Here is a 14,415-nt window from a genome sequence, read left to right on the forward strand (position 1 = left end):
GAGGGGCTGAGGCAGAGGGGGGCTGAGACAGAGAGGGAGGGCTGAGACAGAGAGGGGCTGAGGCAGAGAGGGAGGGCTGAAGCAGAGGGGGAGGGCTGAAGCAGAGAGGGAGGGCTGAGGCAGAGAGGGAGGGTTGAGGACTGAGGGGGTGGGCTGAAGCAGAGGGGGAGGGCTGAGGCAGAGAGGGAGGGCTGAGGCAGAGAGGGAGGGAGAGGCCGGGGGGGAGGGAGAGGCAGAGAGGGAGGGCTGAGGACTGAGGGGGTGGGCTGAGGCAGAGAGGGAGGGCTGAGGCAGAGAGGGAGGGCTGAGGACTGAGGGGGTGGGCTGAGGGGGAGGGACAGGGGTTGTGTAGCAGAAGGGACACGGAGACCGGTTACTCACTGCAAGTTACGAGGAGCCTCCTTCAGCTTGGAGAGGATAATTCCCAAGATCACAAACACACACATTGATGTTGGGATCAAGTGTCTGGGCACAGAGCACCCAGGATGCAGGGCAGACAGTGCAGCCTGACTCACTAACCAGGCTGGTAATTGGATTAAATGACTAAGCCGCGTGGACTGACCGACTTCCCCAGCCGGTTACAGGGAATCCTGAATCCCAGTCCCACCACGATGAACTGAACGGAATTTAATTGCCTTTATTTCTTACATCCTTCACATACATGAGTAAAAATCTTTACGTTACGTCTGAATGTGCAATTTATAGTAATTTATAATAAATAATATGTACAACAGGACAGTCAATATAATAAAGAAATACAATTGTGTCAGTGTGAATTAATCAGTCTGATGGCCTGGTGGAAGAAGCTGTCCCGGAGCCTGTTGGTCCTGGCTTTTATGCTGCGGAACCGTTTCCCGGATGGTAGCAGCTGGAACAGTTTGTGATTGGGGTGACTCGGGTCCCCTATGATCCTCCGGGCCCTTTTTACGCACCTGTCTCTGTAAATGTCCTGAATAGGGGGACGTTCACATCTACAGATGCTCTGGGCTGTCCGCGCCACTCTCTGCAGAGTCCTGCGATTGAGGGAGGGTACAGTTCCCATACCAGGCAGTGATGCAGCCAGTCAGGATGCTCTCAATTGTGCATCTTTAGAAAGTTGTTAGGATCTGGGGGCTCACGCCAAGCCACTAAACCATCTGATGTCTGGGGGGGAGGTGCAGCCTCCTCCTGCCAGAGTAAAACCAGAGCAGCCTGGTCTACTTGGAGAGGTTTCCCAGTTCAAAACTCTATCGAAGTTCAAAGTGAATTTATTAAAGCACGGTATATGTCACCACATACTAACCCTGAGATTTATTTTCTTGTGGGCATTCACAGTAAAAAAACAGAATCAATGAAAAACTAAACGCACAAAAACTGACAAGAAACCATAGTGCAAAAGACAAACCGTGCAAATACAATAAATACATAAATAATAGCGAGAACTCGAGTGTTAGAGCTCCTGTTACAGGCAGAGGTGGGAATTGAACCGCGACTGGTGATGGCTGGCACTGTAATGTCTCGTCATCCGCTTACCTTCTCTGCTGCTCCAACTCCTCAGCCGTTGGCCCGTTGTTGACTGCTCGCGGCGGCCCGTGCCCTGCAGAGGGAGCAGAGAGCACAAGGGGTTAATGCCCTCCCTGTCCCGGTTCTGCACAACGATGCCGTGAAATGGCCCGAGGTTCCGCGTGGCCGTGTTCAAACGCATTCCGGCAGACGGGGGAAAAGGCAGAGGAAGGGGCAGTGGTGGGCGGTGGAGGGAGCAAGGCAGGGAGAAGGAAGCCAGAGTCGAGGACAAGGGCCAGAGACACTTAGAGGGAATTTCTGAGCTGGCCTCCAATAAACACTTAGAAGAATTAATTAAAGGAGGCTACGGACACTGGATTCTGCATCCACAGATGCTGCCTAACCTGCTGAGCATTTCCACCCCATTTTGCTGCTCAGCGACAGGGTCCCTTGCAGATGGCGTGAGTTGGTGCTGTTTAACACACGGGATAATTTGTAAAAATTGTTTTATTTAGAGATGCAGCACAGTAACAGGCCCTCCTGGCCCAAACGAGCCCAGGTTGCCCACGTGACTAATCAACCTACTAACCCGTACATCTTTGGAACGTTGGAGGTAACCAGAACGCCCGGAGGGAGTCCGTGCGGCCACCGGGAGAATGGACATATACAGACAGTGGCAGCAATTGACCTGGGGCGCGGGCACTGTAAAAGTGTCACGCATAAGGGCACGCTTGCAGCCAAAACTATCGAAAGGAAGAAGAACTCAAAGAAAAAGTTTCTGTAAAGTTCTTCCAAGGAAAAAGATCTTGTGCTTTCCTGGCATATTTAATGGCTAAACTCCTCTCAGGCTTCCAGCCGGGTACAAGTATCGATTTTAACCAACGATTTGATGACAAACTCTGCCATCTTCATCGGGGATGACACCTGGCCACGTCTAGGCCAGTGTCAGACTAGACATGCCTAGGCATCATCCTTGATGAAGACAACAGGGTTTGTCATCGAAATGTCAGCTAAAATCAATACCTGTACCCGACTGGAAGCCCGAGAAGAGTTTATTCGTTCTTCCAAGAAGTTCACAAACTCACGAGGAATTTTGCCCAGAAGATATGCCTAGTTCAGGAGATTGTAGATGAGGCTCTAATTTAGGGGCTCCCAACCTTTTATTGTGCGATGGACCCCTGCAAAGAACTGAAGGGGTCTGTGGACCCCAGGTCGGGAGCCCCTGCTCCAATTCCACATTAATCGTACTGCTGGAATCTCGAATGTTGAACCTGGCTTGCGCAAATTTGAAGCGCAAGGTGTTCGGGAAACGCCAACCTTTGGACATTCCCGCAGCTCAACCTCATGAGTGAAGTTTCTCACTCGAAATGCAGAAAGGATACCAGTCAGTACACCAACAACGGTGTAGGGAAATCCCTGTGTCAGTAGTTTGAAACAGGAAGCATCGAGGATTGCTTTGGGATTCAGGGGGCCAAGAGAGGAACTGGAAGGAGACTAGCTAAATATACAGCCGAAGATGAAACTAAAAGCACACCAGTGCCAAGGAGCGATACATGTTACAACAGAGTTTAGAACCTTTGAGGCTTGAGGAACTCAGTAGGTCAGGCAGTATCTATGGAGAAGTTCAAGTTTCTTGTCATTTAACAAAATGAAACAACTTTTCTCCAGACCAGAGTGCAGCCACACACAACATAAATAAAAAATACTACCACAAATAAGTTCATAAAACTATAATCCAAAGTGCATGCAGCACAGGTGAACAGTAAACAGCTCGCTGTCCCGAGTGACGAGATCTCGGTGGTGGAAGGGGTCATTAGCCTCACAGCCGGAGGGTCTGGCAGTCCTAGTCCTGATACTCCCGTTCCTCCTTCCTAACGGAGAGATTGTGGGATGGGTGGTAGGGATCCTCAACAATGCTTCACGCCTTTCATATAAAAAGCTCCTGGTAAATGTCACATATGGAGGGTTTGGGAGGCGGGAAAGACCTGAGCAGGTAACTCTTACCTGGTCTGAAAACTGCGCGGCACTTTTCAAGTTTTTAAATGTTTTTAACTTGCAGGTCAAACAAACACAAACCACAACTCACAACACAAGTAAACAGTATCAGGCAGTCAAAACAACTGACAGGCACAATAGCAAAAATAAAATGTTTTGACCAGATGGCGTCGGCATTCAGTGGGCCGGTAGTTTATTAGCAATGAGCTCCCAACTTCCATTTTGTGTTTATTGTTACAATTTCTAACAGGGTATCTTGAAACAAAGCATGTTCAAGCTCTGAAATTTGTCAAAGTAAAGGTTGTGGTATGTTTATTATTTAGAAAATCTATGGTTTATATTCATTAGCATATAATTAATAACAGGATATTTTTCAATTATATTAACATTAGATTTCAAAATTATATTAGCATAGAATCCAGTGCTTTCCCAGCGTATATGACGAATAAACTCTTCTTGGGCTTCCAGCCGGGTACGGGTATCGATTGTAATTTACGTTTTGATGACTAACTCTGCCATCTTCATCAGGAATGCTGTGTAGTCTGGTGGTATTTATACCTTGTAGTCTGTCCCTCCTGATTGGTTAGTCCTCATCCAATCAGGCTTCCACTCTCCCACCTTGTTTACAACATAATTCCTGTTCTTACTTCGAGCGAGACCTTTGACTTCGTTAAAATTCTTTTCCTCTAGTTTACAGGATGGCTACAAGGTGAAGAAAATCAATCGGGCCCTTACAAGGCCTACGGAAAGACCAGGAAACCTAACAAGGAGAAACCCTTTACTACGGCCTGTCTTCCCTATACTTCCACGGTTTCTGGAAGGACCACCAGGATCCTGAAGAAATACCGGATTAATACCATCCGCAAACCCGTACGGAAGCTCAAATCACAGCTTATGCGGGTCAAAGATGACCTGGGACACAGGAGGGCTGGCGTTTACAGGATTCCCCGTGAACGCGGAGCAGCGTGTATCAGGCATACAGGACGCACGGTGGAAACCTGCATCAAGGAGCACAGGAGGTGTATCTGTTGTGGTTACCCGGAGAAATTGGAGGTAACAGAACATGGCATTCACGTTGACTACAGGATTGACTTCAGAATGAAACTACTGTGCTGTGTCAACAGTTTCTCGGATCGCCTGTTAAAGGAAGCCATTGAAATGAAACTAGGGGAAAAGAATGCTAACGAAGACAATGGTCTCACTCTAAGTAAGAACTGGTATTCGATTGTAAACAAGGTGGGAGAGCAGAAACCTGATTGGATGAGGACTAATCAATCAGGGGGACAGATGACGAGGGTATAAATACCACCGGACTAGTCATGGCCAGGCATCATCCCTGATGAAGATGGCAGAGTCTGTCATCGAAACCTCAGTTATAATCGATACCTGCACCCAGCTGGAAACCCGAGAAGAGTTTAGCTGTCAAATACACTGGGAAAGCACTAGATCCTATGCTAATATAATTTTGAAATCTATGCTAATATTATTGAAAAATATCCTGCAACTAATTATGTGTTAATGAAAATAAACCATAAATTATATTAACATAATTTCATAACCATACTAACACAATCTCAAAATTTTATTAACATAAAACATTTTCTAGCTGTGTAGCAACAAAGCCGTGCGTGGGAGTATTTCAGTTACCGCGCGGCCCGCGCGCCCGCGCAGATTAGAGGAAACAGTGCACCTTCGCTGACGAGCACAAGACTGGGGCTCCCTCTCTGCGTCCGCCTTTGGTAAAATTTCACTTACCCGCAACCGCCGTGCCGTCGAGTATTTCGAGGGCATGTTGCATCCCGTTGGCAAACAGGACTGCATCCTCCTTGCTCCCGAAGTTCAGCCCCCAGACCTGCCGCATGTCTCTCCACTGGTGGAAGCTTGGTGTGGCCTGGTTATACTTGAGGCCTTTGGCGATCGGGCAGTTTATCACAACCTAAGGCGGCACCAGAGAAGAAAGGGTTAAGACGATAAGACAGGAGCAGAACTAGGTCATTCAGCTCATCGAGTCTGGCTGATTTATTAACCCTATCAAACCCATTCTCCTGGCTTCTCCCTCTAACCTTTGATACCCTAATACAGAATTGAATTGACTTTATTTCTTACATCCTTCACATAGATGAGGAGTAAAAATCTTTACGTCTCTGTCTGAATAGTAATTTGTAATAAATAGTATGTGCAATAGGACAGTCAATATAACATAGAAATACAATTGTATCAGCATGAGTTAATCAGTCTGATGGCCTGGTGGAAGAAGCTGTCCCGGAGCCTGTTGGTCCTGGCTTTTATGCTGCGGTACCATTTCCCGGATGGTGGCAGCTGGAACAGTTTGTGTCTGGGGTGACTCAGGTCCCCAGTGATCCTTGTGGCTCTTTTTACAACCTGTCCTTGTAAATGTCCTGAATCGTGTGAAGTTCACATCTATAGATGTGCTGGGCTGTCCGCACCACTTTCTGCAGAGTCCTGCGATTGAGGGAGGTACAGTTCCCATACCAGGCAGCACTGCAGCCAGTCAGGATGCTCTCAATTGTGCCCCTGTAGAAGGTCCTTAGGATTTGGGGGCTCACACCAAACTTCCTCAACTATCTGAGGTGAAAGAGGCGCTGTTGTGCATTTTCACCATACGGCTGGTGTGTACAGACCACGTGAGGTCCTCGGTGATGTGGATGCCAAGGAACTTAAAGCTGTTTACCCTCTCAACCCCGGATCCATTGATGTCAATAGGGGTTAGCCTGTCTCCATTCCTCCTGTAGTCACAACCAGCTCCTTTGTTTTTGCGACATTGAGGGAGAGGTTGTTCTCTTGACACCACGTGTCAGGGTGATGCCTTCTTCCCTGTAGGCTGCCTCATTAGTATTTGAGACAAGGCCAATCAATGTAGTATCGTCAGCAAATTCAGTTAGTAAATTGGAGCTGTGGGTGGCGACATAGTCATGGGTATAGAGACACAGCCCTGAGGGGCTTCTGTGTTGAGGGTCAGAGGGTGAGAGGTGAGCCTATCGTCCTCCACGTTAAATATACCCAATGGTTTGGCCTCCACAGCCGTCTGTGGCAATGAATTCCACAGACTCACCACTCTGGCTGAAGAAATTCCTTCACATCTCTGTTCTAAAGTGACATCCTTCTATTCTGAGGCTGTGCCCTCTGGTCTTAGACACCCCCACTGTGGAAATATTCTTACCACATCTGCTCTTTCTAGTCCTTTCAATATGATGGACTTCAGTGAGACCCCTACTCATTCTTCTAAGCTCCTGCGAGTACAGGCCCAACAAACACCTTGCTGGGGCCTTCAAATCTCGTTAAAGAGGGTCATGGGCCGTGGACAATGTCGCTACCCACTAAGAATCACACTCAATGTCAGAGGTCAATTCGTCCAATCACACAAAGGCTTTTAACAGATATACAAGATGTAAACAGGCATTCGGCCCACTGGGTCCATGCTAACCACCAGGCGCACACCACTCCTATGCTGATCCTATAGCGAGGGTGCAGAGGAGATTTACCGGGCTGCTGCCTGGATGAGAGAGCGTATCTTATGAGGAGAACTGTAGCATGCTAGAGATTTTCTTTTTTGGAGCGAAGGAGGATGAGTGGTGACTTGATAGAGGTGTGTAAAATGATAAGATTATAAGATATAGGAGCAGAATTAGGCCATTTGGCCCATCGAGTCTGCTCTGCCATTTCATCATGGCTGATCCCTTTCCCTCTCAGCCCCGATCTCCTGCCTTCTCCCTGACTATGAAGGCAAGATAAGAGGCAGAGACAGTAGACAGCTAGTAACTCTTTTCCCCAGGGCAGAAATTACTAAAACAAGGGGCCATAATTTTAAAGTGATTGGAGGAAATTATAGGGCAGGATGTCAGAGGTAGCTTGCTTTTACACAGAGTGGTGTGTGTGAGGAAGGCCTGGTCAGGGGAGGTGGTAGAGGCATAGAAACACAGAAATCTACAGCACATCACAGGCCCTTCGGCCCACAATGTTGTGCCGACCATGTAACCTACTCTAGAAGCTGCCTGGAATTTCCCCAATGCATAGCCCTGAGCTCTATGCACCTATCTAAGAGTCTCTTAAAAGACCCTATTGTATCCATTTCCACCAGCAGCCCATTCCATGCACTCACCATCCTTACCTCTGACATCCCCTCTGTACCTACTTCCAAGCAACTTAAAACTGTGCCCCTTGTGTTAGCCATTTCAGCCCTGGGAAAAAGTCTTTGGCAATCCACATGATCAATGCCTCCCATCATCTTATACACCTCTATCAGGTCACCTCTCACCCTCCGTCACTCCGAGGAGAAAAGACCGAGTTCACTCAACCTATTCTCATAAGGCATGCTCACCAATCCAGGCAACATCCTCGTAAATGTCCTCTGCACCCTTTCTATGGCTTCCACATCCTTCCTGTAGTGAGGTGACCAGAACTGAGCGCAGTACTCGAAGTGGGGTCTGAGCAGGGTCCTATACAGCTATAACATTACCTCTTGGCTCTTGAACTCAATCCCATGGTTGATGAAGGTCTACACACCATATGCCTTCTTAACAACGCTGTGAACCTGCACAGCAGCTTTGAGTGTCCTATGGACATGGACCCCAGGATTTCTCTGATCCTCCACACTGCCAAGAGTCTTACTAATATTATATTCTGTCTTCAAATTTGACCTACCGAAATGAACCACTTCACCACTACCGAAATGAACACCATCTGCCACTTCTCAGCCCTGTTCGACATCCTATCGATGTCATGCTGTAACCCTGACTATCCTGTAGACTATCCACAACACCCCCCAACTTTGGGTCAGACGTGTTCAACAATTCAGGAACAGCTCCTTCCCCTCTGCCCTCAGATTTCTGAATGAACATTGAACCCATGAACACTATCACACTCACTAATAACTAATGCACTCTACTCGGGCTTCCAGCTGGGTACAGGTTTCGATTATAACCGACATTTTGAAGACAAACTCTGCCATGTTCATCAGGGATGATGCCTGGGCACGTCCAGTCCGGTGGCATTTATACCTCCACCATCCTACCCTCCTGATTGGTTAGTCATCATCCAATCAGCTTTCCACTCTCCTACCTTGTTTACAATCGAATTCCAGTTCTTACTTAGAGTGAGAGTTTTGTCTTTGTTAAAATTCCTTTCCTCTGGTTTTATTTTGATGGTTTCCTTCACCAGGTGGTCCCAAGAGCCACTGGCGCGGCACAGTAATTTTGCGCCGTCGAAGTCAATCCTACGGCCGTTGTGAATGCATCAGTCTGCTACAAACGATTTCACTGGGTAACCCAAACAGGTACATCTCCTGTGCTCCTTGATGCGGGTTTCCACTGTCAGGCTGACGTACGCTGCTCTGCATTCACGGGGAATCCTGTAAATGCCAGCCCTTCTGAGTCCCAGGTCATCTTTGACCGGCATAAGCTGTGATTTGAGCTCCTTATGGGTTTGCGGATGGTGTTAATCCGGTATTTCTTCAGGATCCTGGCGATCCTTCCAGAAACTGTGGAACTATAGGGAAGACAGGCCGTAGTGACAGGTTCCTCCTCGTTGTTAAGCTTCCTGGTTTTTCCGTCGGCCCTTTTAAGGGCCCAATTGATTTCCTTCACCTTGTAGCCATTCTGTAGGAATGTCGTGCGTAATCGTCTTAATTCTCAGGGAGACTCTCTGGGTCCAAAATAGTTTTTGCACGGTTAATCAAAGTAGAAAAAAACCGCTCTACTGTCTTCTTTTAAAACCATTCTGTTGTTGATTTACTCTTGCTGCATTACCCAACTTATTAAGCTCCAGGTGACAGACTGCTACCCTGACAATCTCCTGTAAAGTGTCGATACAGTTTTGTATTCATTGTCTCCTCAATGGCTACAAGCTGTCCAGGCCCAGAGGCAGCAAAGCAGCCCCAAACCATGATGCTCCTTCCACCATGCTTCACAGAGGAGATGAGGTTTTGGTGTTGGTGTGCAATGCCCTTTTCCCTTCAAGCATAGCAGTGTGCACTTCTGCCAAAAAGTTCAACTTCTGTTTCATCCATCCACAGAACATTGCCCCAGAAGCACTGTAGAACATCCAGATGGTCTTTTACAAACTTGAAGCATGTTTTTTAGAGTAGTGGTTTCATCTGTGGTGTCCTTCCACGAACAGCATTCTTGCTCAGTGCTTTTCTTAACAGTGGACACATGAACAGAGACTCGAGCAAGTTCTAGAGATGTAACCCTTGGGTTCTTTTTCACCTCCTTCAGCATTGCACGTTGTGGCCTTGGTGTGATCTTTGCAGGATGCCCACTCCTAGGGAGAGTAGCAACAGTACTGAATTCCCTCCATCTGGAGACAATTTCTCTGACTGTGGACTGATGGAAGACTCAGGTCTTTAGAAATGCTTTTTCAGCTTCATGCATCTCTACAATTCTTCTTCTAAGGTCCTCTGAAAGTTGTTTTGATCGAGGCATGGTGCACGTATGCAGAACTTTCTTGAGAAGAGCAGGCTCTGTCAGTAACCTGACTGTGTGCCTTTTTTATAGGGCAGGGTGTGGTGATGTCACGTGTCAGAATGTGACTGGAAGGAGCTATGAGCACGCGCAGAACTGACAGAATGATTGAGAAGCTTGTATATTAAACGTGGTTGCTGTTTGCTGTTAAATAAAAGTTCTAGTTATGTTCTTCCAGAATCTGTGTCTTTAGAGCAACCCACGGTACGTATAAAGAACACAACACAGGGCACCTCTGCAACCCACACCTCCAATCTCATCTCACTGATCAGAACAGCTGACTCCAAATAGCTTTTGTAGAGGGCATTGCCCCAGAGGGGCAACATACTTTTTGTGATCGTAGACCGTGATGGCAATCAGTATGATGAGGAGTACAATTGTTGGTGCGTACAGCAGCTTAGACGGATTGTGTTTATCGATTATTGTGACAGATGAAGATCAGACCACAGTTTATGAGCAATCAATGCAGCAAACCAGTGATCGTAAATCTAATGCCCTGGTTCATATTTTTACTGTTATGCTCTATGTATTTCATTTTGTGCTGTTCTGTGAGAGCTGCTTGTTTCAGCTTACGTTTGGGTTATCGTTGAAGGTAAGAGATGAGGAGAAATGTCTGCCATCCAATTAGGATGGTCGAATTGAAGGGGATGTTTCTCTGGTGAGTGACACGGAGGTTGGGCTTGGGTTTTTTTGGTTCGAGGGGAGATGAAGAGGGGAGACGCCAGAGAGATGAGGTCGTAGGATTTGACCCGGAGTGGGACCGTGATTCGATGAAGCCCGGGGTGAGATGGAGGGAGGATCGGTGAAGAGGAAACTCTGAGCTCCAATTAGACTGTTTCATTAAACTGGGCCCTTTCTTCTTTTGTTCTTTTCTTTACTAATCCTTTAGTCAAATTAAAGAATTATAAAGATAAATCTTTCAATTGTATGCGGTGTACTGTCTGTCACTGGTAACAGGTAACGAGTCACACAGCACCCACACAAACAGGGGGTTTGGGGTCTCTGGAACGGTGAAGCATCATCATCATTATGTGCCGTGTAGTATGACATCATCATTATGTGTTGTGTAGTATGACATCATCATTGTGTGTTGTGTAGTATGACAATATCGTTATGTGCCATGTAGTATGACATCATCATTATGTGTTATGTAGTATGACATCATCATTATGTGCCGTGTAGTATGACATGGCCGGTCATGGTCTACAGAAGTGGTTTGCCATTGCCTTCTTCTGGGCAGTGTCTTTACAAGATGGGTGACCCCAGCCATTATCAATACCCTTCAGAGATTGTCTGCCTGGCGTCAGTGGTCGCAGAACCAGGACTGGTGTTAAGCAGGTGCTACACCTTGCCCAAGGGTGATCTGTAGGCTAGCAGAGGGAAGTCATGCATTACCCCTCCTTTGGTAGAGAGGCATCTCCACCCCACCACCCAAAGCCATGAAGTAGCAACTGTAAATTCCCTCGATGGGACCCACTAAACATTCCCTCCCTCCCACTTCTGCCCAGCCCAGTACCTGCTGATCCTGCTGGATTTTACGGCCCACCACTCGGAAGGTGTTGTTGCCGGGGTTGTGGTAGATGTGGACACGGCTGAAGACCTGTGGCCCGGTGCCCGCCGGAACCCATTTCTTATTGGCATCATCGTAGATCATCACCGTGGCTCGAGCCTGGCAAATGCTGGTTTCACTGAAACAACCAGAGAAACACAGGTCAGTACCAGAGAGAAGCTTCTGACGTCTAACAGAAACAAAGAGGTGTTCTGAGCCGGCTGGCCAATTGTTACCAGTTCTGAGCCGGCTGTCCAGTGAACAGGTTAAACGGGAAGCAGACTGTTGGTCTCATCAGAGTACTATGTTCCGAGATAAATTCACAAACATCTCCATTAGAGAATGGGGGGGGGAGGGGCCCGAGGGAGAGAGGGAAAGAGCGAAAGAGAAAGAGAATGAAAAGGAGAAAGGAAAAAGAAAAATGGGGGAAAAGGAGGAGGAGGAGGAAGGAGAAACAGAGCTTGGGGGGGGGGTGGTGGGGGAGAGTTTTACTCATGACCACCTCCAGGAAGCAGGTGAGGGAGGAGTGAGAGGGAGGGAGGGAGGGAGGGAGAGCAGACAACAGGTCCCTGCTTCCCCCCCACAACCCAGTGCAACTTGCTGCAGTGAGGACGGTTTTGACGTGGAGAGTCCACACAGCCGCCAATAAGCACACACGTCCAGTCAACCTTTACACCGCGGCCTGGGGTCCCTGCCTTTTACCACAACCCCTACCCCCCCCCCCCCCATCTTGTTACTCCAGCAAACACGGATTTGTAGGGCTCTGAAGTGTTCCACAGGCCGAGGCCGCTGGAATTCAGAAAGACGAGGGTCGAAACCTATCGAATGATGAAAGGCCCCGACAGAGTGGGTGTGAAGAGGATGTTTCCTATGGTGGGAGAGTATAAGAACAGAGGACACAGCTTCAGAATAGAGGGGTGTCCTTTTAGATGGAGATGAGGAGGAATTTCTTTAGCCAGGGAGTGGTGAATTTGTGTGGAGGCCAGGTCATTGGGTGTATTTAAGGCAGAGGTTGATATCTTAATTGGTCAGGGGATGAAGGGATACGGGAGAAAGCAGGAGATTGGGGCTGAGATGGAAAATGGATTAGTCATGATGAAATGGCAGAGCAGACTCGATGGCTGTTAAGACACAAATGGCTTAATTCTGCTTCTGTATCTTACGGTCTTACCAGATTCAGAATTCACAGCACCAACTGTAGACTAAATAAGGGGAACAGGAGTCACTCTTACCATTTCTCCTAGACAACCAAACTCAAACTGCTTCATATTCCATTAGACACAGGAGCAGAAATAGGCTACTTGTCCCATCAAGTCTGCTCTGCCATTCCATCACATCACATGTGACTTATTTTCCCTCTCAACCCCATTCTCCTGTCATCTCCCTGTAACCATTGACATCCTGACTAATCAAGAACCTATCAAACTCTGCTTTAAATATACCCAGTGACTTGGCCTCCGCAGCCGTCTGCGACAAGGAATTCCACAGATTCACCTCATCTCCTTTCTCAAAAGACTCCCTCTATTCTGAGGCTGTGCCCTCTGGTCCTAGACTCCCCCACCATAGGAAACATCCTCTCCACATCCACACTATCTGTGTCCTCTGGTCTTAGACTCCCCCACCATAGGAAACATCCTCTCCACATCCTCTCTATCTGTGTCCTCTGGTCCTAGACTCTCTCACTATAGGAAACGTCCTCTCCACATCCACTCTCTCTGTGTCCTCTGGTCCTAGACTCTCTCACTATAGGAAACATCCTCTCCACATCCACTCTATCTGTGTCCTCTGGTCCTAGACTCTCTCACTATAGGAAACATCCTCTCCACATCCACTCTCTCTGTGTCCTCTGGTCCTAGACTCTCCCACTATAGGAAACATCCTCTCCACATCCACTCTCTCTGTGTCCTCTGGTCCTAGACTCTCCCACTATAGGAAACATCCTCTCCACATCCACTCTCTCTGTGTCCTCTGGTCCTAGACTCTCCCACTATAGGAAACATCCTCTCCACATCCACTCTATCTGTGCCCTCTGGTCCTAGACTCCCCCACTATAGGAAACATCCTCTCCACATCCACTCTATCTGTGTCCTCTGGTCCTAGACTCCCCCACTATAGGAAACATCCTCTCCACATCCACTCTATCTGTGCCCTCTGGTCCTAGACTCCCCCACTATAGGAAATATCCTCTCCACATCCACTCAATCTAGGCCTCTCAATATTCAATAGGTTTCTATGATCCCCGATTCTTCAAAACTTCAGCGAGTACAGCATAGAGGCATTAAACACACCTCACGTTAACCATTTCATTCCCAGAATCATTTTTGTGAGCCTACAGTGAGCAAAAGTCAGATTTTATATATACACTCACATACACACACACATATATAGACACACACTATTCTTGTTATATGCGTCTTCAGACTGTGCGGATTCACAGTTATGCGAGGAACCTATTTCTACCAATGTCTCCTTATATGCGTCCAAAACTCACAGTTATACGAGGAACTCTGCTTTCCCGCCAATACAAGTCAGGTGCGTGCGCCTCACAATCTCACTCCCGCCAGTCTCGCATTGGTCTTGGCAAGGAGTGGATGTGCGATCTTGCGCTCTTAAACTTTTGTTGGTTTTACCTACGATGCAGTGATTTTGTGCTCGAAATATTTAACTGTGCCTCCTAAGTGTCCGATGTCATGTCCTGGGCCATCAGCTGAGCGGCAAAGAACCGCTTTAACACTTGGAAAAAAGTTGGAAATTATAAACAGCGTGGCATCAGGTGAAGGTAACACAGCTCTGGGACGCTACTGACTGGAACAGAATCTTGCCTTTAAAGTTCTTTTGTTGCTCGACTATGCGCCAGCCCTTCCTAAACATTTGGACAGCATTCATCCTAACATAACAGTGCGTTCCCTG

The 14,415-nt window shown here is 47.6% G+C and overlaps 1 protein-coding gene across 3 annotated transcripts in view; it reads right to left on the reverse strand.

Moving 5' to 3' along the window:
* vaspb (vasodilator stimulated phosphoprotein b) overlaps positions 1-14,415 on the reverse strand; it is a 120,038-nt gene that overhangs the window by 26,815 nt on the left and 78,808 nt on the right. For all 3 annotated transcript variants that reach the window (XM_073029369.1, XM_073029367.1, XM_073029368.1), the window contains exons 2-4: positions 11,473-11,644; positions 5,233-5,413; positions 1,513-1,576 (exon numbers count right to left, since the gene is read on the reverse strand). In XM_073029369.1, the coding sequence (XP_072885470.1) occupies positions 1,513-1,576; positions 5,233-5,413; positions 11,473-11,644 (417 nt within the window). The remainder of the gene's footprint in view (positions 1-1,512; positions 1,577-5,232; positions 5,414-11,472; positions 11,645-14,415) is intronic.

Source organism: Hemitrygon akajei, chromosome 25 (genome assembly GCF_048418815.1).
Source record: "Hemitrygon akajei chromosome 25, sHemAka1.3, whole genome shotgun sequence".
Lineage (NCBI taxonomy): Eukaryota > Metazoa > Chordata > Chondrichthyes > Myliobatiformes > Dasyatidae > Hemitrygon > Hemitrygon akajei.